Here is a 25326-nt window from a genome sequence, read left to right on the forward strand (position 1 = left end):
CTACAGTAAGCAATTTTCATTTAATCCTCACTAGGATGGTGTGATATGTGGCTTATCAGACACATGCAAGACAGCTGGGAAGAGGCCTAAATCTGCTCTGAGTCAAGTATACTTCCACGAATTAGGCAGCACTTCATCTGAGTCTAAAAAGGGGCAGAAATATTCCAGGCAGCTCAAAGTTGTTTATAGTAAGGAGCCAGTTCCAAAGAAGGGCATTTTATAGAGGAAAAAATAGCAAGTTCAAAAGTTAAGAGACTTGGTAAACTCCAGGAGTGCTGGGATTTGTGTCTCTTTTATTCTCTCCTGAATCTCCAGCCCCTTGAGCAATGCCTGGCAAATAAGGTCTCAATAAGCAATTGTTGAATGAATACAGGAACATCATAAGTTTTAGGAATACCATGGCCTGCGGCTCATTATTGCTGGAAAGGTAGGCAAGAATGAAGAGTTAAGTCACACGAAGTGTAGACGAGATTAGGGTTAACATGGTGATCGATAGTACTAAGGACAGGAATGCCTGGCACCCGCCCTGCCATTACCCTCCTCCTCAGAGGGAGTCCAAGTGTGCCGCGCCGCGAAGGACAAAAAATTGGTCGGGGCGCCAGACTGGGACACTCCCAAAGCAGGGATCTAGGGCCAAAGCTGGACTGAAGCACATGGTTTGGGCTCCGAGTCTAAGTGGAATCTGTTACTCTACTACCTCCACTCCATCTCTCCCTTTCTAGGGAACAAACCAACTCAGAAGACACGAGACGGTATCCCGGCCTCCTCGCGCCCCACGCGAGAAAACCTCGTGCGCGCTCCGGCCCGGCCCCGCCCTTCTACCCTCCAGGACGACACGAGCGCGCACGCGCGCCTTTCCGAGCGGAGCGCGCACCCGCGAGCTTCCCGCAGCCCCGTGCTCATCCGGGTCTCACCGAGCCTCAGCCAATGGTAGGAGCTTACGGCCCCCAGGGGAGGAGCTTTGTGTTCCCTCACATGGGGCCTACGGTTGTTGCTGGCGCCTGCGGGAAACGGCGACCGGACCAGCAGTGAGGGCGGGAGCCCCAAATCGGGACGAGGCTCGAGAGCCCTGGGATTGAGGGACCGTCGATCCTTAAAAGCAACCGAAGAGCGAGCAGATTCCCCAGCCATAGCCGGTGTAGTAAACACACTTCAGAAACGTGAGGTGCCGGTGGTCACGTGGGAGCGCGTCCACCAATGAGGAGCCGGGGGCGGGGCCGAGGCCGCTGACGCGGCGGTGGCGGCGGAGTCACCCGGGCAGCCTCGGGACTGGTCGCCGACCGGCAACCATCCAACAGCTTCGACCCCTGCTTTCGTCCTCCGTGGTCGCTTCCTTCTCCCGGGCCGAGAGGCAGCGCCGCTGACAATGACTGAATCCTCTCTCTTTCCACTCGGCGACTCGCCTCAGGCGGGCCGTTTTCTCCTTAGGGGCCGCCTCGGTGGGGCGAGGTTTCCGTGACCAACCTCCTGGGACTGCCGGTGCTGGCTCGGGCCATCGTGGCGGCTCGAGCTCCTGGAACTTGCTTAGTCTCCGGGGATCCGAGGCCCTCGAACTTATGCGTCTCGTCAAGGCGATTGCGGCCGGCGCCGGGTCCTAAAGGGTGTCCCTCCCGGACTCCGCTGACTGGGCCACCTCCGTTCGTCTTCCAGCTGCGCCTCTGGCGCCCTCTCCTCCTGTCCCCTCCTCGCAGTCATTTTTTCCTCTCCCCCCTCCGCCGCCCCTTCCTCGCTCCTTGGGTGCGGCGATTCTCCTGGAAGCGAAGGTGTCGGCTATGAGCCGGACCTTCCTTTCTTGAATCGCCCTCTGGAGGAGCTCGCCGCCGGGATGGGGGTGAACGCCGTGCACTGGTTCCGAAAGGGGCTCCGGCTTCACGACAACCCCGCGCTGAAGGAATGCATTCAGGGCGCCGACACCATCCGCTGCGTCTACATCCTCGACCCCTGGTTCGCCGGCTCCTCCAATGTGGGGATCAACAGGTGGCGGTGAGTAAATCCCGTGGTAGATTCGTTTCGGTGTTTGATGAATCCGGACGTTAATGTGCGGTCAGCCGAATCTGGTCGGCCGAATCCGAGGATTTTGACCTGAGTCCACCTTGCTTGTAACGTTTAAGAATTGTAGGTGCTTTATGTACCTATCAGATATAATTGACCTAAGGAATATTTTCTGGCCAGAGAGTGCTGACAGCCTGGAACACCCTGGCCTTCTTCTGTGTGTCTCTGTGTCTCAACTGGGAACACTTTCTCCTGGGGTTTAGGGAGAATTGTCAGCGGTGGAGTTAAACTTTCAGTCTTTAGTGGCCTGCGGATTGATTTCCTTGGCCTCTTTGTGGCATTCAAAAGGATCATGGTATTTAATGTTTACGTTTGTGTAAGTAACTCATAGTATGGAGAAAATCATTCATTCAATACAGTCGTCTCCAAATACAGTTTTCTTCCACCTTCAGGTTACTGTAGGAAAAGCAAGGGAAGCTGCATTATCTGGTTTCTCTTTACTCGGCCTTCCTCTCAACTCCTCCTTGTGGTTGACCAGACAAAGCACACTTTTTCTTTCTAGGCAAAGTATAATCCTTCTAGGGATCAAAGATTTGGAAGAAATCTAAGAGAAGCTTTGTGATCTTTTCTTGAAATATCAGGCTAGTTAATTGTTAGGCCTCCTGGTGGAAATAAAATCATCAATGCTAGAGAAGGGGACAGAGAAAAATTCTTGTCTTTTTCGAGCTTATGTCCCAGAAAGTATGTAATATTTTAGGTGGTGGTAAATGCTGTAGAGAAAAACAGCACAATGAAAAGGGATGAGGAATACAGGGGTGGGGGTTGCAATTTTAAATACGGTGATGAGAGGGAAACTCACTGAAAAGGTGATGTTTGATCAAAGATGTGAAGGAGGTGATGGAATGTGGATATCTGGGGAAAAAGCATTCCGGGCGAGGAAACTGGAAGGAAAAGAGCCCTGAGTGGACATGTGCTTGACCTCTGGAGGGAACACGGGAGGAAATCAGCATTGATGGTAGGAGTAACTGAGCAGAAAAGTAGTAGGAGATGAGTTCTGAGATGTAATAGGGCCAGACTGAATAGAGCTTTATAGGCAGTTGTCAAGATTTTTACTTTTACTGAGTTAAGTAGGAAAACGTAATCTGACTTAAGTTTGAAAAGAGTTTCTCTGGCTGTGGTTTTGAGAACAGACCGAACTGGGGCATGGAGGTGGACAAGAAGCAGGAAGACCATTTAGGAAGCTATGGCATTCATCCAGGTGAGAGATAAGGGCGTGGATCGTGGTGACAATGGTGGAAGTGATGAAAAGTAGTCAGATGCTGGATGTATTTTGAGGGCAGAACCCACAATATTTGTTAGCAAATTGGATATGTGTAAGTTTGAGATGTTTAGTACACATCCAGGTGGAGATAGCAAATAGGTATTTGGCTGTATCTGGAGTTCAGGACAGAAATCCAGGTAGGTGGTATAAATTGGAGAGTTATCAGTTTTATAGATAATATGTAAAGCCATTTATTCATTCATCCATTAATTCAGCAGATACTTGTCAAGCACCTACTGCTGTATATGCTAGGCACTGTTTTAGATGTGGGAATTAATCTTAAACAAAAATCCCCACCATGTTGAAGCTACATTCTAGTCGAGCCATGAGACTGCATGAAAACATTAAGAAAGTGAGTGTAGATAGACGAGAGGAGGTCCAAGGACTGAACCTTGGGTTCTCTAAACCTTAGAAATTGTGGAGCTATGCTAGAAGCAGCTTAGAAGACTGAGAAGGAGCAGTTAGTAAGGTAAGAAGAAAACCCAGAAGAGTGTGGTGTTTTAGAAGCCAAGTAAAGAAAGTTTTCAAGGAGTGCTTTACCTATTTCAAATGCTGCTAATAGGTCAAGTAAAATGAGGGCTGAAAATTAAAAATTGAATTTAGCATTTTGAGGTCATTTGTAATCATGTCTAGAGTGGCTTTAGTAGTGGCAGATTCAAGAGCCTTTTTGGACCAAAGAGAGATAGGGAGGAAAGGGGTTGGGGACAACTCACATAGACAACTCTTTCAAGGACTTTTGCTATAAGGGGATCAGAGAAATGGTGTAGTTCCTGGGGGAGGATGTGAAGTTGAGAGGATTCTTTTTAAGATGGTAGAAATTACAGTATGTTTGTGTGCTGAAGGGAATGATAAACTGTATGTAAAAAAACATTTTTCATTAGCAGAAATAGTGTCATTAAACTTTAGATTCTGGAAAAAGATGATAAATATAATGTATTATAATAATATCTTACAGTAATGTAATTGTTATATCATATATTAGAATTCTACAAATTATATTGTATATTTTGTGTTTACATACATATTAAATAAGTGTTTGTGTGCTATTTGCTATTAAGTTGGAAGCTCTAGGTGAATATCTAATTAAATGCTTGCCATCAGTTTCTTCTAGAAAAGTTTATAAGTTTATAGAATCTAAACTATAGCTTTTTGTAGGAGAGGGGTTATATCTTCCTTACTCTTGTACACCAGTTAACAATGTCAAATTAACATTGTCAAATCATGAGTGAATTTAAAGTGGTAAGCACTACAGGAATAGTCCTGTGTTTTTATTTTAATAAGGAAATTTTGGGGGAACTAAATATTGTCTCTTCTAAAAGAATGGGTGAAGATACAAATTATGAAAAAAGGCAGACCATGTTATTCCACTGGAGACAACATTCTAAAAAGGCAGGGACAGAGTTTTATTTAGTCTGTTCTCATAGCACCAAATTGAGTGCATTTTAGTAGCTCATTTACCATTTGTTGAATAAATTAGCATCTATCATTTTATTCACTTTATTAATTTCCTTATTGACTATAGGAAAAAGCCCAAATCCTTACCCTGGCATTAAAATGTACCTTTTGGCCTATGCAATCTCATTTTCTCTTTTCAATATGTGACCTCAACTATTCAGGGAAACAAACAAACAAACCCTCTTAATTTTTCTTAGAAGGCCTCTTGTATGTTTCTATGTTCTTTCATTTGCTTATGCATTTTCCTTCAATCAAAAACATTTCCTAGACTTTTGAATTTAACAGAAAGGCAAAATTTTAAAAAATAATTTTACTTATAGATACATTTGCATCATTTCATTTTAAAAAGATGCTTTCATGTTAAAAAAAAGTTTTAAGGACATGATCACAGAGTAAAAGATAGTCCTTTGACTTGAACAAATTTAGCTTTATGAAATTTCACTTTTAGTCTTATTTGATCTCAGACCAGTGAAAGATATCTTGAATTGTCACTTTTGGGATTGAATGATTTAAAGTATTTCATTCCCTTCCTTCACTTATCTCCTATTTAAATTCTAACACACAGACTTATACACAAATGTTCATAGCAGCATATTCATAGCAGCATATTCATAATAACAAAAAGGTGAAAACAATCCAAATGTCCATCAGCTGGTGAATGAATAAAAAAAATGTGGTTTTATCCATACAATAGGATATTATTTACCCATAAAAAGGAATGATGTACTGATAATATGCTGCAACATGGATGAACCTTGAAAACATGCTAAGTGAAAGAAGCCAGTCATTTTACCCCATAAATTATATGATTCCATTTGTATGAAATGTCCAGAATGGGCAAATCTTTAGAGGCAGGAAGTAGGTTAGTGATCTTTTAGGGCTGAAAGGGATGGGGGAAAGATAGGTGCAGGTTGTAATAGCTAAGCATGGGATTTCTTTTGAGGTGATGAAAATGTTCTAGAATTGAGTTTGCTGATTGTTGCACAACTCCGTAAATATACTAAAACAATTGCATTTTACACTTAAAAAAAATTTTACCTACCCTTTCAAGTCTTGGCCTAAATGCCATCTTTTGCATAATACCATTCTTGATCACCTTAACTGGAATAATTAACAGTCTTCTGAACTCTTAGGCTTTTTTTTTTCTTTTTTAATTTTAGCATTTAGAATGTTAGGTCTGCTAGAGTTTGTTATATGTAATATAAAATCTAGTGAATGCTTGAGCAGCTTGCTATTGAGTATGGTATTTGTTTATTAGATAATGTTCTATTGTGGTTTATTTTGTGGTAAAAATATAAATAATTTGTCTTTTTATCCATTTTTAAATATACAATTCATTGGCATTAATTACATCTGCAGTATTGTGCAACCATTACTGCTGTCTATTTCCAGAATTTTTCATCACCCCAAACAGAAACTCTGTACCCATTAAGCAATAATTCCCCATTCCCCCCTCCCCCCAATCGCTGGTAACCTCTAATAAACCTTCTGACTCTGTGAATTTGCCTATTCTAGATATTTCATATATGTAAGCCATGCAATATTTGAACTTTCATATCTGACTTATTTCACTTAGCATGATGTTTTCAAGGTTTATCCAGTCTAACACTGACTGACTTCATTTCTTTACCTTCTATTCACAGTTCAGCCCACTTCAAATTAGTTTCTGGTTCCACCCACACTTACACCACCAAAACTGTTTTCACCAAGATTATTGATGACCATGGTATTATTAAATCCAAAGGATATTTAAAATTTTTTCACTCCTTGGCTTTTTTTTTTTAAACAATGTTTGACGTATTACTACATCTTCCTCTTCTTCCCTTGGCTTTGGTTGGAGCACCTTACTATAATGGTTTTTCTGCCAGAGCTTTTAATGTTCTTTCTTGGTTTTTCTTTTTCTCTTCAGCCATTAAATGGCTCTTCGGCATTTGATCTCAACTCTCTTTTCATTTTGCATCCTGTGCGGGTTTGAATCTATTATGTCCCCCAAATGCCATTATCTTTGATGCAATCTTGTGGGGTAGACATATTAGTGCTTATTAGATTGGAATTCTTTGAGTGTTTCCATGGAATGTGCCCCACCCAACTGTAGGTGATAACTGATTAGATATTTCCATGGAGGTGTGGCCCCACCCATTGAAGGTGGGACTTGATCAGTGGAGCCATATAAATGAGCTGACAGGCAGAGGGAGCTCAGCGCAGCTGTGAGTGACGTTTTGAAGAGGAGCTATAGCCCAGAGGGACACTTTGAGGAAAGCACAGGAACTGCAGATGAAGACAGTTTGAAGACGGCCGTTGAAAGCAGACTCTTGCTCCAGAGAAGCTGAGAGAAGACAAATGCCCCAAGAACAACTGAGAATGACATTTTGAAGAGGCGCTGTGGCCTAGAGAGGAACGTCCTGGGAGAAAGCCATTTTGAAACCAGAACTTTGGAGCAGACGCCAGTCACTTGCCTTCCCAGCTAACAGAAGTTTTCCGGACACCATTGGCCATTCTCCAGTGAAGGTATCCAATTGCTGATATGTTACCTTGGACACTTTATGGCCTTAAGACTGTAACTGTGTAACCAAAGAAACCCCTTTTATAAAAGCCAATCCATTTCTGGTGTTTTGCATTCCAGCAGCATTAGCAAACTAGAACAGATTTTGGTACCAGAAGTGGGGTACTTTTGCTGCTGAGTTTGCAAATACCAGACATGTTGCAGTGGCTTTTTAAATGGATAAGGGGAATATTCTGGAAGAATTGTGAGGAGCTTGATAGAAAAGGTCTAAACTGCTTTGAAGAGACTATGGAAATATGGACTCTAAAGATACTTCTGATGAGCCCTTGACAGAAATGATGAATGTGTTGTTGCAAACTGGAAGAAAGGCGATCCTTGTTTTAAAGTGGCAGAGAATTTGGCAAAATTGAGTCCTGGTGTCAGATGGAAGGAAGAATTTGAAAGTGACAACCTGGAATACTTAGCTGAGGAGATCTCCAGACTACGTGTGGAGGATGTATCCTGGCTTCTCCTTGCAGCTTATAGTACAATGCAAGCAGAGAGAGATAAACTTAGAACTATATTCTTGGGTTCAAAGAAACCAGAAGCTGATGGTTTGGAAAATTACAGGCTTCCAGGGGGTGGAATCCCAGAAGCTACAGCCCAACGTGAGGATGTAACCAAACATGGAACCCAGCCGCCATTTCACTACAAGCCAAGATTGGAAAGGGAGTTAAGTAGAAAGGATTTGTGGAAAGTCCTATTGTCTGATGGCTTTGACCCCTGTGTGCTTCATGCGAAGCCAACAGAATTTTTGTGAGATATTTAAAGACAGAGCCATTGCCGGTCTGTACTGGAGGAGACAGACAAGGAAAAAATTGAAGGAAAAATTTCTTCAAAAACAGAGCCATGGAGATTGAGGTCTGGAGTCAAGAGGTCTTGGGCTGGGAGAGCAGAGCAGCCCACACACATGGAAAGGGTGAGTTTGCCCTGGAGGTCAAGGGTGGGCCTTGCACCTTGGTGCTCAGGGAATGCTTTGCCACCGCAGGTCCCAGAGAGGGTGGAGCACATTCCCAGGGTATTGAGGATAGCCTGGCTGCCACCACGCTGTTCTGAAGGGGTTGAGCATGTGCCCCGGGGATAGAAGGGAATCCGGGAGCTGCCCCAATGTTTGAGGAGGGTGGGGCCGAGAATGTGGTCTCCCCAATGTGTGGATATGTTGGAACACTCACCTAAGTGTTTGGAGAGGAAAGGGCTGCCATAAAGGCCCTTAGGAAGGGTTAGACTCACTCTCTCTCAAGCCCCCAAAATGCAACGTCATTCTGTTAATGACTCTGAGACTTTGAAATCTAATGGAGTTTGTCCTGCAGGTTTTAGGAACTGTTTTGGTCCTGTGAACCCTGTTTTCCTTTCAGGTTTTCCTTATGGCAATGGGAATGTTCATCCTATGAATGTCCCTCCTTTGTATATTGGAAGCACATAACTTGTTCTAAGTTCACAGATCCACAGCTAAAGGAAAATTATGCCTTAGGAGTGACCACGCCTATAATTGATTTTGATGGGATCTTGTACTTAACTGTTGTTACTGAAATGATTTAAGTATCTGTGATATTCTTGTGGGATGAATGTATTTTGTATATGGAAAGGTAATGTCATTTTGGGGTCCAGGGGGTGGAATGTACCGGTTTGAATGTATTATGTCCCCCAAATGCCATTATCTTTGATGCAGTCTTGTGGGGCAGACATTTTAGTGCTGATTAGATTGGAATTCTTTGAGTGTTTCCATGGAATGTGCCCCACCCAACTGTAGGTGATAACTCTGATTAGATATTTCCATGGAGGCGTGGCCCCACCCATTCAGGGTGGACCTTCATCAGTGGAGCCATATAAATTTGAGCTGACAGGCAGAGGGAACTCAATGCAGCTGTGAGTGATGTTTTGAGAGGAGCTACAGCCAAGAGGGACACTTTGAAGAAAGCACAGGAGCTGCAGATGAGAGACAGTTTGAAGACAGCCATTGAAAGCACACTCTAGCTCTGGAGAAGCTAAGAGAGACAAATACCCCCAAGTACAACTAAGAGTGACATTTTTGAGGAACTGCAGCCTAGAGAGAAACATCCTGGGAGAAAGCCATTTTGAAACCAGAACTTTGGAGCAGACACCAGTCACTTGCCTTCCCAGCTAACGGAGGTTTTCTGGACACCATTGGCCATCCTCCAGTGAAGGTACCCGATGGCTGATGTGTTACTTTGGACACCTTACGGCCTTCAGACTGTAACTGTGTAACCAAATAAACCCCTTTTATAAAAGCCAATCCATTTCTGGTGTTTTGCATTCCAGCAGCATTAGCAAACTAGAACACATCCCTCCTAGGCAATCTCATCTCTTCTCATAAAGTCAGTTACCTTTATTGTGCCTCCAGTTGTCAAATCAGTATCTTCAACCAGATCTCTCTCTCATTCCTCAGATATATAACCCCTATATATATATGTAGGTCTCCCATATATCCAACTGTCTACTCAATATTTCTATTTGAATGTATAACTTTACCTCAAACTCAGCTTGTTCAAAACAGAGTTCATCTTCTTTGTCTATTCCTCAAAAGCAAACCAAGAAAACCAAACTGACTTTTCCTGTGTTTTCTATCTTCATAGATGATACCACCATTTACACAATTGCTCAGACAATTTATGGATTGGATTGTCTTTTCATTTATTCAACAAATATTTGAATCCTTTCTCTGTGTCCATCACTTTGCTGGATTCTGGGGATAAAATGGTAGTCAGCATATAATTTCTCTGTCCATAAGGAGTTTATAGTATAAAGGGAGATTTATCCAGTATTAAAGCAATTGCAGAAATACATTCTTCTATCCCCACTGCTACTTTAGCCCATGCCACTATACTAATTAATCATTATCCCCCTTGCCCTTCTCCAATTCATTTTTTACACAGTAACCAAAGTGATCTTTTTACATTGCAAATCTGATGATGTCATTTATTCTTTAAAACCCTTCAATACATTTCTTTACCCTTAGGTTAAAGTTCAGAACTCCATAGCATTGTTTAAAATCTCTGTGTAATCTGTAGCCTTCTGCTTCTTTCTGCAACCTCGGGAGATTGTTTCACTGAGGTGTTCATGCTGAGCCTTTAAGTATGAGGTTTCTCTTAATAACAAGCAAAGAATGGAGGGACGGGAATTCCAGGCAAAGGGAAGAAAATTCTAGACTGAGGGAGTAACATGAAGAAAGACGTAGTGTTCTGATACGGGTAAGGAGACTAGGTATAGCTGAATCATATGGTGCATGAAAAGATAGGAGGTGTTGGTACCCTTCTGGTTGCTAGTTAGTGCATGACTCAAAAGAGGCTCAAGAAAGAGTTTACAGGCAGGTGTAATTGAAAAAATCCAAGGGAAACTGGCTTTTTCGACATGGGTTGATGCAAAAGCTTAAAAGATATTGCCAGGACCCAATTTCTCTCTGCATCTCTGAATCTCACTTCTGGGTCTGTTTCTCAGACAGGCTGTCCTCTGGTGGTATAAGTTAGAAATGACGATATCAGTGACAGCAGTAAAAAGCATATGCTTCTGCTCCAGAAATCTCAGCAAAAGTATTATGGCACTTCAGTGACTCTTTGGGGGCCAATTCCTCAATCAATCACGTGAGCCTCTGATTGTCTAAGCTTGAGTTGTGTGTCTCGAGGGTGTAATCAGCTGGACTGCGAAGTAACTGAAGTAGAATGAATAGGAAGTAGATGGATGTGCTAAAACACATCTCACTAAGAGACTGAGATCAGAAAGTGGGACCAAGTCAGAAAAGCTTGTGACCCCTGTTTGAGGAAATATAAGTTTAGAAACTGAGTGATAGAAGAGAGAAAAAAGATATCAGTTTGGAGACTTTTTCAGCAATTCAAGTGAAAAATAATATGAGCTTGAACTAGGGAAAAGGCTGTGAGGGAGGTAGATGATGCAAGAGAAATTGTAGAAGTGTGGCAGTGAGGTGGTTGATTGAACAAGGCGGTTTCATCTAGGGGGGTGTATAGAGAATTGCGGGATACTGATTACGTGCTTCAACCTGGCGGGCCTGGGCCGGGGGACCGGATCCACCCCTGGGGAGGGTAGTGGGTACGGGTGATAGCGCCCTCCACAGCCCCCCGGGCCTGAGAAGGTGAGGCCGGAGGCAGGCCCCAATTCCTCACCCAAAACCAACTGTTGGAGGAAGCTTGCCGGGTAAGACCGCCTCCCTCGTCTAACCACTCAACCCCTCCGTTACAATGCAACGTCCCCTACTGCCAGTGCGCATGCACCAATCATTGTGCAACACCCAACAACCAACCTCCGCGCCCTCTCAGAACCAATCCAAGCCTTTAACCTCTACAGCTACCCCGCCCTCTAGACCGCCCGTTATAAGCTTGTACTCTCCCCTAATAAACTCTCTTGTTTTCTTCACCCTAAAAAGAAACGTGTCCCGCCTGTTCCTTTCTCGCCGCCCTCCATACTTTGCACGCCTACGCCGGGGACCGGGCCCAGTCCCCCGCCTCGCCCTCGCCTCCGGGAAAGAGCCCCCGCCGCCGGTACCCTCCAAGCAATCCTGAGAGCCTAGGATTTAGCAACCGGCCGCCACCCCCCCCCCCAGACGAATCAACTGCGACCGCAACTGGCGCCCAACGTGGGGCCCGAACCCACGACCCTGGGATTAAAAGCCGACCCTGGGATTCAAAGTCCTCTCCACGCAGCGGTCCAGTGAAGCCACCCGCTCGCCCGGACGCCTCTCCAGCTCCCCTTCTCCTCGCCTGCAAAGTAAGGGCCGCCTCTCCCTCGCCGCCCCGCGGAGCCGCCTCTCCCTCGCCGCTCCACGTCTGGAGCCGCCTCTCCCACGCCGCTCCGCGCCCGGGCCGCTCTTCCTTTCCCGCATTAACCTAGCTTTTGCCCCCGACTACCTTTCGTCTTCTCTTCCTATGTCCCCCCATTCCTCCTAACATTCTCCCTCTACCCCTTCATTACCTTGGTGTGGTCCTCTGTGTCTTCGTTTCTCTGTTCGGCGCGGTGTGCCTCGCCGTGGCCGCCCCCCCCGGACTGTTCCCGTTGCCGGGGGGTCCTGCTTTCTGTTCTCATCGTCTTCTTCAGCCTCGCGGCCGCGGTTTGCCTCGTTCTTCTTGCTCGGTGGACGGCCCCCCCCTCTTTTCCCCTCCGCTGTGGGTGGTCGTCTGTCCGCGTGCCGGGCGCCTCGGGTTCGGGCTCTGGCGGGTCTTCTGGACGCACGTCGTTGCGGGGTGTCTGTCCGGCAGCTGCGGGTGTGCTGGGACCTCCTGCTGCCCTTTGACCCGTGGCTCACCACTTGCCATCTTTGGGGCCCCGTCACTTGTGATCACCTTGTTGGTCGGGTCACCAGCGCCGTGGAGCATGGGAGCGGGCGCTTCCCTCCCGGCTTGCTCCCCACCTTGATGGCCGTCCGCTCCTGCCTTCAGGGCTCCCTCCCCCCTGGTCGAGGCCCCATTGGATCCGGGGGGGCCCTGTCGACTCAATCGACAGATTCGGACGGTGGGACCGATGCGGATCACGGTTCGGGCACAGGGTCCTTGGTCGAGCGAATTGGCGGCGTGCTCAAGGTCGCCCCCCAGGGACGAGGCGGTACCGAGTCTCTCCAAAATGGCGAACTTCCTCCTTCTTCTTCCACTGAGGGGAGGAAGTGCTCTAGTGATGACGTCAGCCCTAAGCCGGGCCGGAAACCGCATGCGCCTTACCCCGCCCTTTCACAGGGCGGAGCTAGTCCGCCGTCTTATGCCTTAGGCCCCGCCCTTTCACAGGGCGGAGTTAGTCCGCCATCTTATGCCTTGGGCCCCGCCCTTTCACAGGACGGGGCTAGTCCACCATCTTATGCCTTAGCCACTCCCACCGCGCCGCCTTCTCGCGACGCTTGGGGCCTCCCACTTCCGCCTCCCCCTTCGGCGAGCTCCCCCTCGGAGCCGCTACCGGCAGCTGCCGCCGCTCCTCCCACCCTGCCGACTAACAACCCCTGGCTGCCTTCTACACCTCAAGGCAACCCTTGGGGCAACGCTCCCCCTACCCCCACCCCTGTGCCAGGCCCTCTGCAAGTGCGTCCTCCTTTCTCTCGTGCTTTTCGCTGCTTTCCTCTTAACCTTACCCCCACACCGCAGAAACCGTACGACTGGTATCCCATTGACTCAGATACTATCAAGCAGCTTCGCAGGGCCGTCAAGGAGGACGGGTTAGGTAGCCCATACGCTTCCCAAATACTGCAGGATCTCGCCATGGACTTTTGCCTCCCTCAAGACTGGGCCTCGCTTGCCCGTTCCATTCTTAACCCCGGCCAGTTTGTTGATTGGCGTGCTCACTTCCAGGCGGAAGCAGCTAAGCAAAGCGAGCAAGACGCAGCCACTGGAGTCTATCATCACCCCGAAACCTACTTAGGCACGGGAGCGTTTATAAATGCATCTGCTTATATTAATGTACCTGCCACCTTTTGGCCTATCCTTCGGGTAATCGCCTTGCGAGCATTTGCCAACTGTTCCGCCTGTCGGCCTAATAAATTCACCAAGCTCTTCCAGAAGCCAAGTGAGCCTTTTGCCACCTTTGTCTCCAGAGTCGAAGAAACCTGCGCTCGAAAGAATTGTCCAGCTTGTAAGGAAACAAACGGATGCTATTTTTTCCTCGTTCGTGCAAGTCCAGTACCAGTGACTCGCCACCTCTGACGCCCCCTACTCCGAGATGACAACCAACCCTCCGCGACCTCACCGCCACCGGTCAACCCGCCGACCGCGAGGCCCTTCTCGATCACCTGAACATCGCACCAACCTCGAGCTCCAGCTTCTCTGAACCTCCAACTTTAAACCCCCCACCCTCGTCCATCCCGCAAGCAGCAAGGCCCCTGTCGAGCGCCCGGGCGCCACACCAACGCCGAGCTCCAGCCTCGCTGAGCCACCATCAACCCCTTTTCCCCTCCCCGGCCTCCCCCTTCCCTCATCCCTTAGCGGACCTCTCCGGTAAGCTTCTTCCTTTAATTAGAAAAGAAGGGGGAATTGCGGGATACTGATTACGTGCTTCAACCTGGCGGGCCTGGGCCGGGGGACCGGATCCACCCCTGGGGAGGGTAGTGGGTACGGGTGATAGCGCCCTCCACAGCCCCCCGGGCCTGAGAAGGTGAGGCCGGAGGCAGGCCCCAATTCCTCACCCAAAACCAACCGTTGGAGGAAGCTTGCCGGGTAAGACCGCCTCCCTCGTCTAACCACTCAACCCCTCCGTTACAATGCAACGTCCCCTACTGCCAGTGCGCATGCACCAATCATTGTGCAACACCCAACAACCAACCTCCGCGCCCTCTCAGAACCAATCCAAGCCTTTAACCTCTACAGCTACCCCGCCCTCTAGACCGCCCGTTATAAGCTTGTACTCTCCCCTAATAAACTCTCTTGTTTTCTTCACCCTAAAAAGAAACGTGTCCCGCCTGTTCCTTTCTCGCCGCCCTCCATACTTTGCACGCCTACGCCGGGGACCGGGCCCAGTCCCCCGCCTCGCCCTCGCCTCCGGGAAAGAGCCCCCGCCGCCGGTACCCTCCAAGCAATCCTGAGAGCCTAGGATTTAGCAACCGGCCGCCACCCCCCCCCCAGACGAATCAACTGCGACCGCAGAGAATAGTGTAAGATTCTCACACTTTGTGCCTCCATGGCAATTAGACCTTAAGTTAGAGAACACAGGAACAGGATATATTTAGACAAGGAAAGGAGTGAGCTTGGTTTAGAAAATTGCTGAATTTGTGGTACTAAGATATCAACACTGAAAATGGAGAAAATAGTAGTTCAAGTCTGGGGATTGTAAACGTTAGAGCTGTGGATGTGGGAGTCATTCCTATAGAAGTAATGGATGAAGCATAACTGGATGATATTAGATAGAATAAGGCCCAAATCAAAACCTTGGGCAATAAGAATCACCTCCAGAGAGCCTCTTTTGTTGTTCAGATGTGGCCTATCTCTCTGTAAGCCAACTCTGCAGATAAATTCACTGCCCTCCCCTCTATGTGGGACATGACTCCCAGGGGTGTAAATCTCCCTGGCAATGTGGGACATGACTCACCGGGATGAACTTGGCCCTGACATGGTGGGATTAAGAAAACCTTCTTGGACCAAAAGGGGGAAGAGAAATGAAACAAAATAAAGTTTCAGTGGCTGAGAGATCTCAAATAGAGTTGAGAGGTCACTCTGGAGGTTATTCATAGGCATTGTATAGATATCCCTTTTTAGTTTTTAGTGTATTGGAATAGTTAGAAGGAAATACCTGAAGCTGTTGAACTGCAATCCAGTAGCCTTGATCCTTGAAGACAGTTTGCATAACTATATAGCTTACACTGTGTGACCCTGTGATTGTGAAATCCTTGTGACTCCCACTTCCTTTATCCAGTGTGTGGACAGATGATAGAAAGATGAGGACAAAAAGCAAATGAATAATAGGGCAGTGGGATGGGGTGTATGAGATGTTTTGAGTGTTCTTTTTTACTTTAATTTTTATTCTTTTTTTTGTGTGATAATGAAAATGTTCGAAAATTGATTGTGGTGATGAATGCGCGAATATATAATGGTACTGTGAACAGTTGTACACTGTGGATGATTGTATGGTTTGTGAATATATCTTAATAAAACTGAATTAAAAAAAGAAACCTTGGGCGATATTAAATTTAACATGAATAGGATCTGATTAAGGAGACTGAGGGTAGCAGGATAAGGAGAGTTTTGACAGTTCAGCAGGAAAAATTGTCAAAACTTAGGAATGGGTAAAAGAAATTACTGAATATCTTTTCACTGGAATGTTGGATATTGTCTAGAAGAGGACCCCTCTAGGAGTTACGTGATTCTGCTTCAGGGATATGTACTTTTATCTTTGATTGCCTAGGCTGTTTTATGACTCTTTAGGGATAAAAGTTAAGTTGTAAAAAACTGATAACAGTGAAAATGTTTTCCTGCCCATTCCAGTGCAGATCCTTCCTGTTCATGCCATACAAATGAATTTGTAGGGTGAGGAATAGAAATCTCTATAATTTAGACTCTCATTTGAACTGGTTTTAATAACTTACTAGTTAATTAATGAGTTAGATAAAATCTTTGCCACATATTTATTTTATATTTGTATGGCAGTCATGATCTTACCATTTTGAAAATTATAATTTAACTGTTACAAAGGCCTTTGGTGACCTTCAAGAGAGCAGCTTCAATATGGTTGGAAGGACAGAAATCAGATTGTATGTGGGTGTTAATAATAATGTGTGTGGGGGGGGATTGAAGGTTGGAATGTGAAAGGTGTTTACGGGAGAGGTAAGACATGAGCTGGATGCATAGGTTCTGGATAGTGGAGGAAAAGTAAATTTTGGACATGTCACCAGGTTTATAGTCAATCCTGACCATAGTAGATTCCCAGTAGGAAATACAATGTGTAGGTAATTTGAAGCCTGAATGTGGAGTTCTTTAAATGACAAACTGAAGTGAGTTTGATTATCTTGCTGTCCTAAAGCCTAGGTTCTGATTGCTGCTTTGCTAAGTGACTTTGGGACTGACCTTGGGTAAATTGCTTCCCCTTCCTTTATTCTTTCAGGAAACATTCCTTGAGAGCTTGTCATCTGTCAGGCAGTGTGCAAGTATTGGGAATACAGAGGTAAAGCTCTTGGTTCCTGCCCATAAGAAAAGTTTCACACCACTAATTAGGATATAAATGTTAAATAGGACCACCGTAGAAATATGCAAAGACACTAATGTGAACACAAAGGAGAAACAACCCAAGGGGTGGGATGGGAATACGGGTAGAGGTAGTGAATGTTTGCCGGAGAAGCTTGTCGTGTGTTATGTGTGGTGTGTGGTGTGCGTGTGTGTGTGTGTTGGGGAATGAGGGAGTGAGATATGGGTTTGAGAGAAGAGGAGTTTAAAAAAATTCCAAAATGCTTCTTGATGAACATTATTTCTGCATTATTGTTCTCATATGAAAGGCGAGATACCCAAAGAGCTCTCTTATGTGACAACATTGGAAAAACGTGGTGGTAAATTAATTTGACAAAATTCCAGGTATCAGTTCTTCTGCTTACTTCTTTATCCACATTTATTCCGTAGGTGATTTCATCTAGTACCATACTTGAGTACCTGATGATTTCTTACTGTGTATCTCCTGCCCTGACCTCTAACCTGAGTTCCAGACTCACATATCCATTATTTTTACTTGGATTCTTAATCAGCGTCTTAAGCTTGATTTTGTCCCCATCTCCCCTACCTCCCGTGGTTTCTCTATATCACAATAAATGGCAACATTTACTAAGTTCCTCTGCAAAAACCTAGGAGCCATCCTTCTTTCCTTTATTTTTTTCCTCACACCCCATGTCTAGTCCTTCAGCAATTATGGCTTTTCCCTTCAGAATAACTCCTGTATTGTGGGAACCCTGGGCACAGGGCATTCACCAAGGGCCTTGAAGATTGCACACAGCAGCTTGTGTGACCTAGGTCAGTTAAGGTCTGACCTATTCTCCTTGTAATATCAGGTGCTAAATGTAATCTATACCCAAACTACCTCCTCCCTGAGATTCCCTGAGATACTGTTATGTACCAGATAATATATAATCCTCCCCTCCTCCCTGTTGATTACAGTTACTCCCCTGCCAGCCTTATGCTCTCATACCCGTTGGAACGTGGAGCCCTTAAAACCAGCTTATTCAGCACCCCCAAAGTGCGGACTATTTCCACATTGTGCTCTGAACACGCCACCATTCAGAGCAGCTCCTGAATCTATTCAGAGACGCTCCTGATTTCAGGGCAACGTGACTCGACTTCCCCACCCTCTAGGTAAGCCCTATAATAAAAGCTCATGTCTCAGAACGTGTCTGGTGCTTTCTTTAGTCCTTCGGCTACAAAAGCCCTCTTGGGCTGTGACACATATCCATTCAAATTTTACCCCTTCCCTGCTACCCAAGCCACCAACATTTCTTGCAGGACTACTATAATAGCCTCCTAACTACTCTACTTCCATTTTTCTATCTGCTCCCACAGTCTGTGTTCTATGTGGAAGCCAGAGTGATATTTTAAAAACGTTAATCAGATCAGGTTATTCCAAAGCTCAGAATCCTTCTTTGGCTTCCAGGAACTTTGCATTTTCTGTTCCTTTTATCTGGAAGGATGGGCCTTCCTGTGGCTCATTCCTTTAGTGTCACCTCCTCAGAGAAGCCTTTTCTGACCATCCTATGTAGAATGAATGCCCCCATTCCCTTCCCACACCTCCCATCTTTCATTCTTTATCCCCTTACCCTATTTTATTTTTCATGACACTTGTCACCACCTGGAATTGTATATTTATTGATTTGCTTCTTTATCGTCTAGTTCCTTCACTAAATTACACAAGAGAGGGATCTATGTGTGTCTTATTTGTTATTGGTTCCTCTACCCTATTACAGCAGTTCTCAATGGGTGGTCTGGGACCTTTTGGGTCCCTGAGACTCTTTCAGGGTGCCCATGAAGTCAAAACTGTTTTCGTAATAATACTAAGACATTATTTGGCTTTCTCACCATCATTCTCTCACAAGTGTACATTTGAGTTTTCCAGAGGCTATTTGCTATATGATGACATAATTGCCATGATGGCTAATGGAATGTGGGCTTGAGTATTTTTGTTTTTATAATATTTTCAGTTTTAATGTATTTCTCACATGGTAACTTTTGATATTACCTATAAAACAAAAGCTCTTTGGAGTACTCATTACTTTTTAAGAGTATGAAGGGCTGAGACCAAAAGTTTGAGAACTGCTGCCTTGGAATAATCCTGGGCTCAGGGTGGGTGTTCAGGTTGTGCTTGTGGATTAAGAGTATAAGTGAGTATTGTTCTGATTTTGCTGGTGGAATTTCATGTTGGCTTTCATGCGTAAATTAAACCCATAGACTTGATACTGTCCATCATTTTCTTTAAGTTGAATAAAACTTAAAGTCTCTTGTGAAGCAGATGTGACTACAGAATTCCTTTAGATTTTTTGCATTTTTTTCCTTCCAATCTATTGTAGCTGAGTTATCGACAACTAATTAATTAGACAGAATTCTTTTTTTGGTGATTTACCTTTTATCGGCCCTTTTAAAACATTCAGTCTAGTTTTCATAAAATTTTCTCTCTCTTTTTACACTGATTTAATCAGTATACACGAAATTTAATTAACTTTGTGTTTACAGTAAGAAGTTCAGCTGGCATAAATAGGTTTGAGAAACAACTGGCTTTTGGTATGTGTAGAATTTAACAGATTGGAACAGGAGTATTCAGATGTATTACAAAGCATAGCCTGCTTTTCTCAAGCTGAAATTAGACAGTCATCTTTTACAGAGGATATCAAGGGCATTTGGTCATTTAAGTGAATTGGTAGAGTGAATATTGCTAGAAATTTTACTGTACTTTACTTAATTGCTGAGTTCTAAATTTTTGTGTTCTAAAATTGTATGATTTCTAATTAACTTGAATATGCCACTATTAACAGTTTTAAAATATGATAATAGCAAAAATTATTACTAGTAATATAGAAAATATAACTAGGTTTTTAGATTTTGATGTTTTAAAATTCATTCTCATGTTTTTATTTGGTTTAGAGTGCATATTTTGTATAACTGGGTGTCAGGATTTTCTAGAGATGAAAGTAGTAGGCTATTTTAAAAGGGGGATTCCATTTAATCTAGTTTCTTTTGACATTTTCAAAATCTTATTCCAGTTCTATCTCCTCAATAGTAACAACAACAACAAAGATCTTAATGACATTTGTGTTTGTAGTTTTGCTGTTTTAAGTGTTATAGGTCAGCAGGAGTTAAAAGGCTATAATAAAATGACTATTAAATTACTGTGTTATCATCTGTATATGTGCTAGAGAATGTGGTAGCCAATCCTTTCGTAGATGTTAACATAGGGTGGGTGGTCAGATTCTAATTTGGAGGTTCAAATACTTTTTTTTAATTGTAGAAGTCAGTATTATTTTTCTGTAATGAGAGTCATAATTTTGGGTGATGTAGTGGGAATAGAAAGGAAAGATTGAATGAAAGAGATACTGAAAAGGAAGAATCGTCAAGGTTTGGTGACATGGAAATTTTGGAAAAGGAGGAGTCAAAGATAATATAAGATTTGAGATCTCAGTAAGGGAGATCAGAAAGATCTAATTTAATTTGGGGTTTAGGATGATGATATGCTTGGTTTTAGGTATATTGAAGTTAAGGTAACAGCATGATACAGTTGGGACAAAGGTACAGTTGGTTAGCAGGGACTGGAGTTGTATGGGTTTCGTTGTATGTGTAATTGGAAATAATCTTTTGAGAGGTGAAAATTAAAATTAGGAAATGGATAAGAATACTGAAAGACTTATAAGGAGATTAAAGGGAATGGCATTTGAAAAAATGTTATACTTTTATGTTTCGTATCATTGATAATAAGCTTTGAAGTGTCTTTCCCACCCAAAGGTGATATAAATATTTGTCTATATATTTTATAATACATTTATATTTTCATTTATACATTAAAATATTTGTTCTATTTAAAATTGACAAATGGTGAGGTCATGCTCTAGCTCCTTTTTCTTAAATGGTGGCCAGTTATTCCCATAATATTTATGGAATAATTTCTCCACTGAAATGTTATCTTAACCATACGCTAAATTTTTTACATTTTGAGGTCTGTTTCTAGGCTATTTAATTTTCAAAAATGTGTATTTTTTTCTCATGAAAAATATAGTCATTGTAAACATTTCAGGCAGTATGAAGAATTTGTCTCTACATTACCCCAAGAATATGCCACTATTAATAGTTTAAAAATATGAAAATAAGAATGCATACATATGCATATGTTATGAATATGTTTTGTATTTATGCATAAACTTTGGCATATTTATTCAATATATAATTTCACAGTGTTTTCCTTTAGGAGCTGATATTGTTAGACTTTGATAATGGGATCTTATTAATAATCTCATAAGATAAATTGGTTGATTTCTAACCTTTTTATGCTCCTAAATAGTATAAAGAACAACAATTGTATCTTCCACAAAGGTTTGCTAGAATTCATCCGTAAGGGCCATTGGGGAGGAGAGGTATATTTTTTGTAAATGTCTCATTGAGTGCCTGAGCAGGCTACACATCTTACTCAGAAATTGCCCACATCAAAACCTGTCCTAAAAGGATGAGTTTGGCTTCCATATTAGTAGCTTGAGACTCTGTAACCTACTTTTTCTTCTGTGTACTGTTTATTGGGTAGAAGTTGAAACTTGACCCAAGCTGGACCAATTTGGAATTTGGAAAGGGGATGCAGAAATTCTAGGTGGTTGGTATTGGGCCTTGGCACTGAGAAGTCTTAAAAAGCTTAAGTGTCTTAGCATACAAAGTTGGTTGTAGAAAAAGAATGAGCACATGTATAGAAAGGAATACAAATAAGAGACTGTTCTTGTTTGGTCTGAACAAAAATGAGCAGCTATTCAGTGTTTCTAATATTCTGGAATCCTGACACTTGATTATACTTTCTGAGCACAGGTTCCATGAGATCTACTCTTGTATTCTTTCAGTGCTCTCTTTCTTTCTCTTTTATCTTTACCTCATTTGAGTACATTTCTGTTTATTGCAGCAAAACAATTCCTGACTTAGATAATTTTTATGTACTGTTCCAGTTTGCTAATGCTGCTGTAATGCAAAATACCAGAAATGGATTGGCTTTTATAAAGGGGGTTTATTTGGTTACACAGTTACAGTATTAAGGCCTTAAAGTGTCCAGGGTAAGGCATCAGCAATTGGGTACCTTCACTGGAGAATGGCCAATGACGTCCAGAAAGCCTCTGTTAACTGGGAAGGCATGTGGCTCTGGAGTTCTAGTTTCAAAAGGACTTTCTCCCAGGACGTTCCTTTCTAGGCTGCAGCAGCAAGCTCCTTCTGTCTAAGCTCTTATATTGGGCTCTAGTAAACTAATCAGGGCCAACGCTGAATGGGCGGGGCCACACCTCCATGGAAATTATCTGGTGAGAGTTATTACCTACAATTAGGTGGGTCACATTTCCATGGAAGCAACCTATTCCAAAGGTTCCAACTTAATCAACACTAATATGTCTGCCCCCACAAGACTGCATTAAAGAAAATGGCTTTTTCTGGGGGACATAGTATATACAAACCAGTACACATACTTTTAAATAACATGGTGTTTATTAGTTCTCTTAGGTTTTCTTTTCAGTCAATTTGATGATTCATATTTTCCTTAAAATTCTACCATTTGATCTGGTCTCCCATTTTCACATATATTGCCATACGTACTCTTTTATTGTAATAATCAATTGGAGTTGTAGTCTCTTTCCCACATTACTAATAGATGTTTGTATTTTTCTCATGTTTTTTCTTAGACTTGCCAGATGCTTCACTTTTTATGATCCTTTCAAAGTGTAGCTCTTATAGAAGGAATAAAGAATATTGTCAGAGAGTTACCTCCACACAAAAAGCGTTATCCTTGGATAGTTTCATAGTTGGATTCTACTAAACTTTTAAGGAACATGTAACTCCAGTGCTATTTAAAAGAACATAGTAAAAGAAGAGGAAACTACAGCCAATAATACTATTTAAGAATAAGATGTACAGATTTACTAAATAGAATCCAGAAGTCTATTTTTTAAAGTATTCTCTATATTCATATTAAAAGATGCAAGATAATTCAGTCTCGGAAATAATATATATCACTATATTAATAGATCAAAGAAAAAAACGTGATCATCTCTGTAGATGCTGAAAAGACTTTTGAAAACTTCAATGTCCATTCTTAATAAAAACCAATAATAAACTAGAAATAGAAGGCTACCTCCTTAATATGGTTATATATAAATCAGCTCAAAAGCCGTCATTATGCTTAATGGGTAAATTTTAGAAGAATTTCTGTAAAGTCCGGAACGAGATACAAATGCTTGCTGTCATCACTATTATATATCATTGTGCTGGAGGTACTAATGTAGTATAAGAAGTCTAAAAATGAGAAGGTGAAATTACAGCTATTTTTAGGTGATGTGACTGTATATCTGAAATAACCAGGGGAATCAACTGAAAAGGTGTTAATGATAAGAGAATTCAGTGCTGTGACAGGGTACAGTTTTTCTTAATCTTAGATATAGAGGATTAAGGTAAACCTTTGTTCAAGACTCGTTATAATTGGTTTATACAAGGCTTCTCTCTTGTTTTCTTCCTCCCTACCTCCTCCCCTCTTCTCCCTCTTCCTTTTCTTTCTTCCTTCCTTCCTCCCTTTTTCCCTCCCTCCTTCCCCCTTTCTTTCTTTCTTTGTTTCTTAATCCCTTTTATACCTATTTGAATTTTCCATCTCATAAACAAATATTCTAATGTATTTGTTTATCATTTTGTAACTGTGTCTTTACAGAATGGGAATTGTTCATTTGTGTGCCCGTTTATTTTAAATTTACTTAAAAATTGTGTTGTATAAATTATTCTGTGTTTTTTCATGAGCACTATGTTTTTAAGATCTTCTCATGTTGGTACTTACAGTCCATTGCTACTAACAGCTGCATAGTACTCTAATGAGTTTTTTTTAATGATGGGTACCCAGTTACTTACAATTTCCTGCCACCACAAATTATGTTGCTGTGAGCATTCTTGTACATTATTTTATGTATGTATTTCTTAGGAACATATTATATACAAAGGAGTAGAATTGTTGGGTCAAAGGATAGCCTTACCTTTGGTTTGACTAAGAAATGCCAGATTGTTATCACAATGGCAGCACCAGTCTGCATTTCCATTAGCAGTGCATGAGGGTTCCTATATCCTTATATCCCAACACTTTCTAATTATACAGCTTTCTTAAGTTCACTCATTTGTTAAGTGCCAAGTGGTTATCTCATTGTTTTAATTTGCACTTTTCTAATTACTAATAGGTTTGAACATTTGTTCTTATACATATTAGCTTGGGAGCTTTTTTTTCCTTCTGTAAATTGTCTTTTTAAAAAAGTCTTTGCCCATTTTTCTGTTAGGGTTTGTGCCAGTTTGAATATATTGTGTCCCCCAAATGCCATTATCTTTGATGTAATCTTGTGTGGGTAGATGTTATCAGTGTTGATTTGATTGTAATTCTTTTGAGTGTTTCTTTGGAGATGCGCACCACCCAGCTGTGGGTGATGGCTCTGATTGGATAATATCCATGGAGGTGTTGCTCCACCCATTTGGGGTGGGTCTAAGTTGAGTCATTGGAGCCATATAAATGAGCTGATGGACAGAGAGAACTCAGTGCAGCTGTGAGTGACATTTTGAAGAGGAGCTGCAGCCAAGAGGGACACTTTGAAGAAAGTACAGGAGCTGCAGATGAGAGACAGTTTGAAGGTGGCCGTTGAAAGCAGACTTGCTCCACAGAACCTGAGAGAGGACAAATACCCCAAGTACAACTAAGAGTGACATTTTTTGAGGAACTGCAGCCTAGAGAGGAATGTCCTGGGAGAAAGCCATTTTGAAACCAGAACTTTGAAGCAGAAGCCAGCCATATGCCTTCCCAGCTAACAGAGGTTTTCTGGATGCCATTGGCCATCCTCCAGTGAAGGTACCCAGTTGCTGATGTGTTACCTTGGACACTTTATGGCCTTAAGACTGTAACTGTGTAACCAAATAAACCCCCTTTTATAAAAGCCAATTCGTCTCTGGTGTTTTGCATTCCGGCAGCATTAGCAAACTAGAACAGGGTTGCTATCTTTTTCTTTTTTCTTTTTAGGAGTTTAAAAATAAATGTATGTTTTAAAATACAGACAGTGCCATCAAGTACACGAAAAGATGTTCAACATATTTCATCATAAGGGAAATGCCAATCAAAATCACAGTGAGATACCTTTTCACACCCAGTAGGATGGCTGTAATAATAATAATAATAATAATAATAATAAAAGGAGGTGTTGGAGAGAGAAATTGAAACCCTTGTACATTGCTTATGGGAGTATAAGGTGGCGCAGCTGTTGCAGATAAAAGTTTGGTGGTTCCTTAAAAAGTTAAACATAAAATTGCCATATGACCTGGGATTTCCATTCCTAGGTATATATATCCAAGAGAATTGTAAATAGGTA

The 25326-nt window shown here is 42.9% G+C and overlaps 1 protein-coding gene across 2 annotated transcripts in view; it reads left to right on the forward strand.

The window, feature by feature from the left end:
• The first annotated feature begins 1005 nt into the window (after window positions 1-1005).
• Window positions 1006-25326, forward strand: part of CRY1 (cryptochrome circadian regulator 1) — an 81865-nt gene continuing 57544 nt past the window's right edge. Inside the window, exon 1 of one of the 2 annotated variants that reach the window (XM_037846570.1) lies at window positions 1006-1983. In XM_037846570.1, the coding sequence (XP_037702498.1) occupies window positions 1826-1983 (158 nt within the window). In that variant the 5' untranslated portion in view covers window positions 1006-1825. The remainder of the gene's footprint in view (window positions 1984-25326) is intronic. The other variant, XM_037846569.1, reaches the window with a different exon arrangement.

This window comes from Choloepus didactylus, chromosome 8 (assembly GCF_015220235.1).
Source record: "Choloepus didactylus isolate mChoDid1 chromosome 8, mChoDid1.pri, whole genome shotgun sequence".
Taxonomy (NCBI): domain Eukaryota; kingdom Metazoa; phylum Chordata; class Mammalia; order Pilosa; family Megalonychidae; genus Choloepus; species Choloepus didactylus.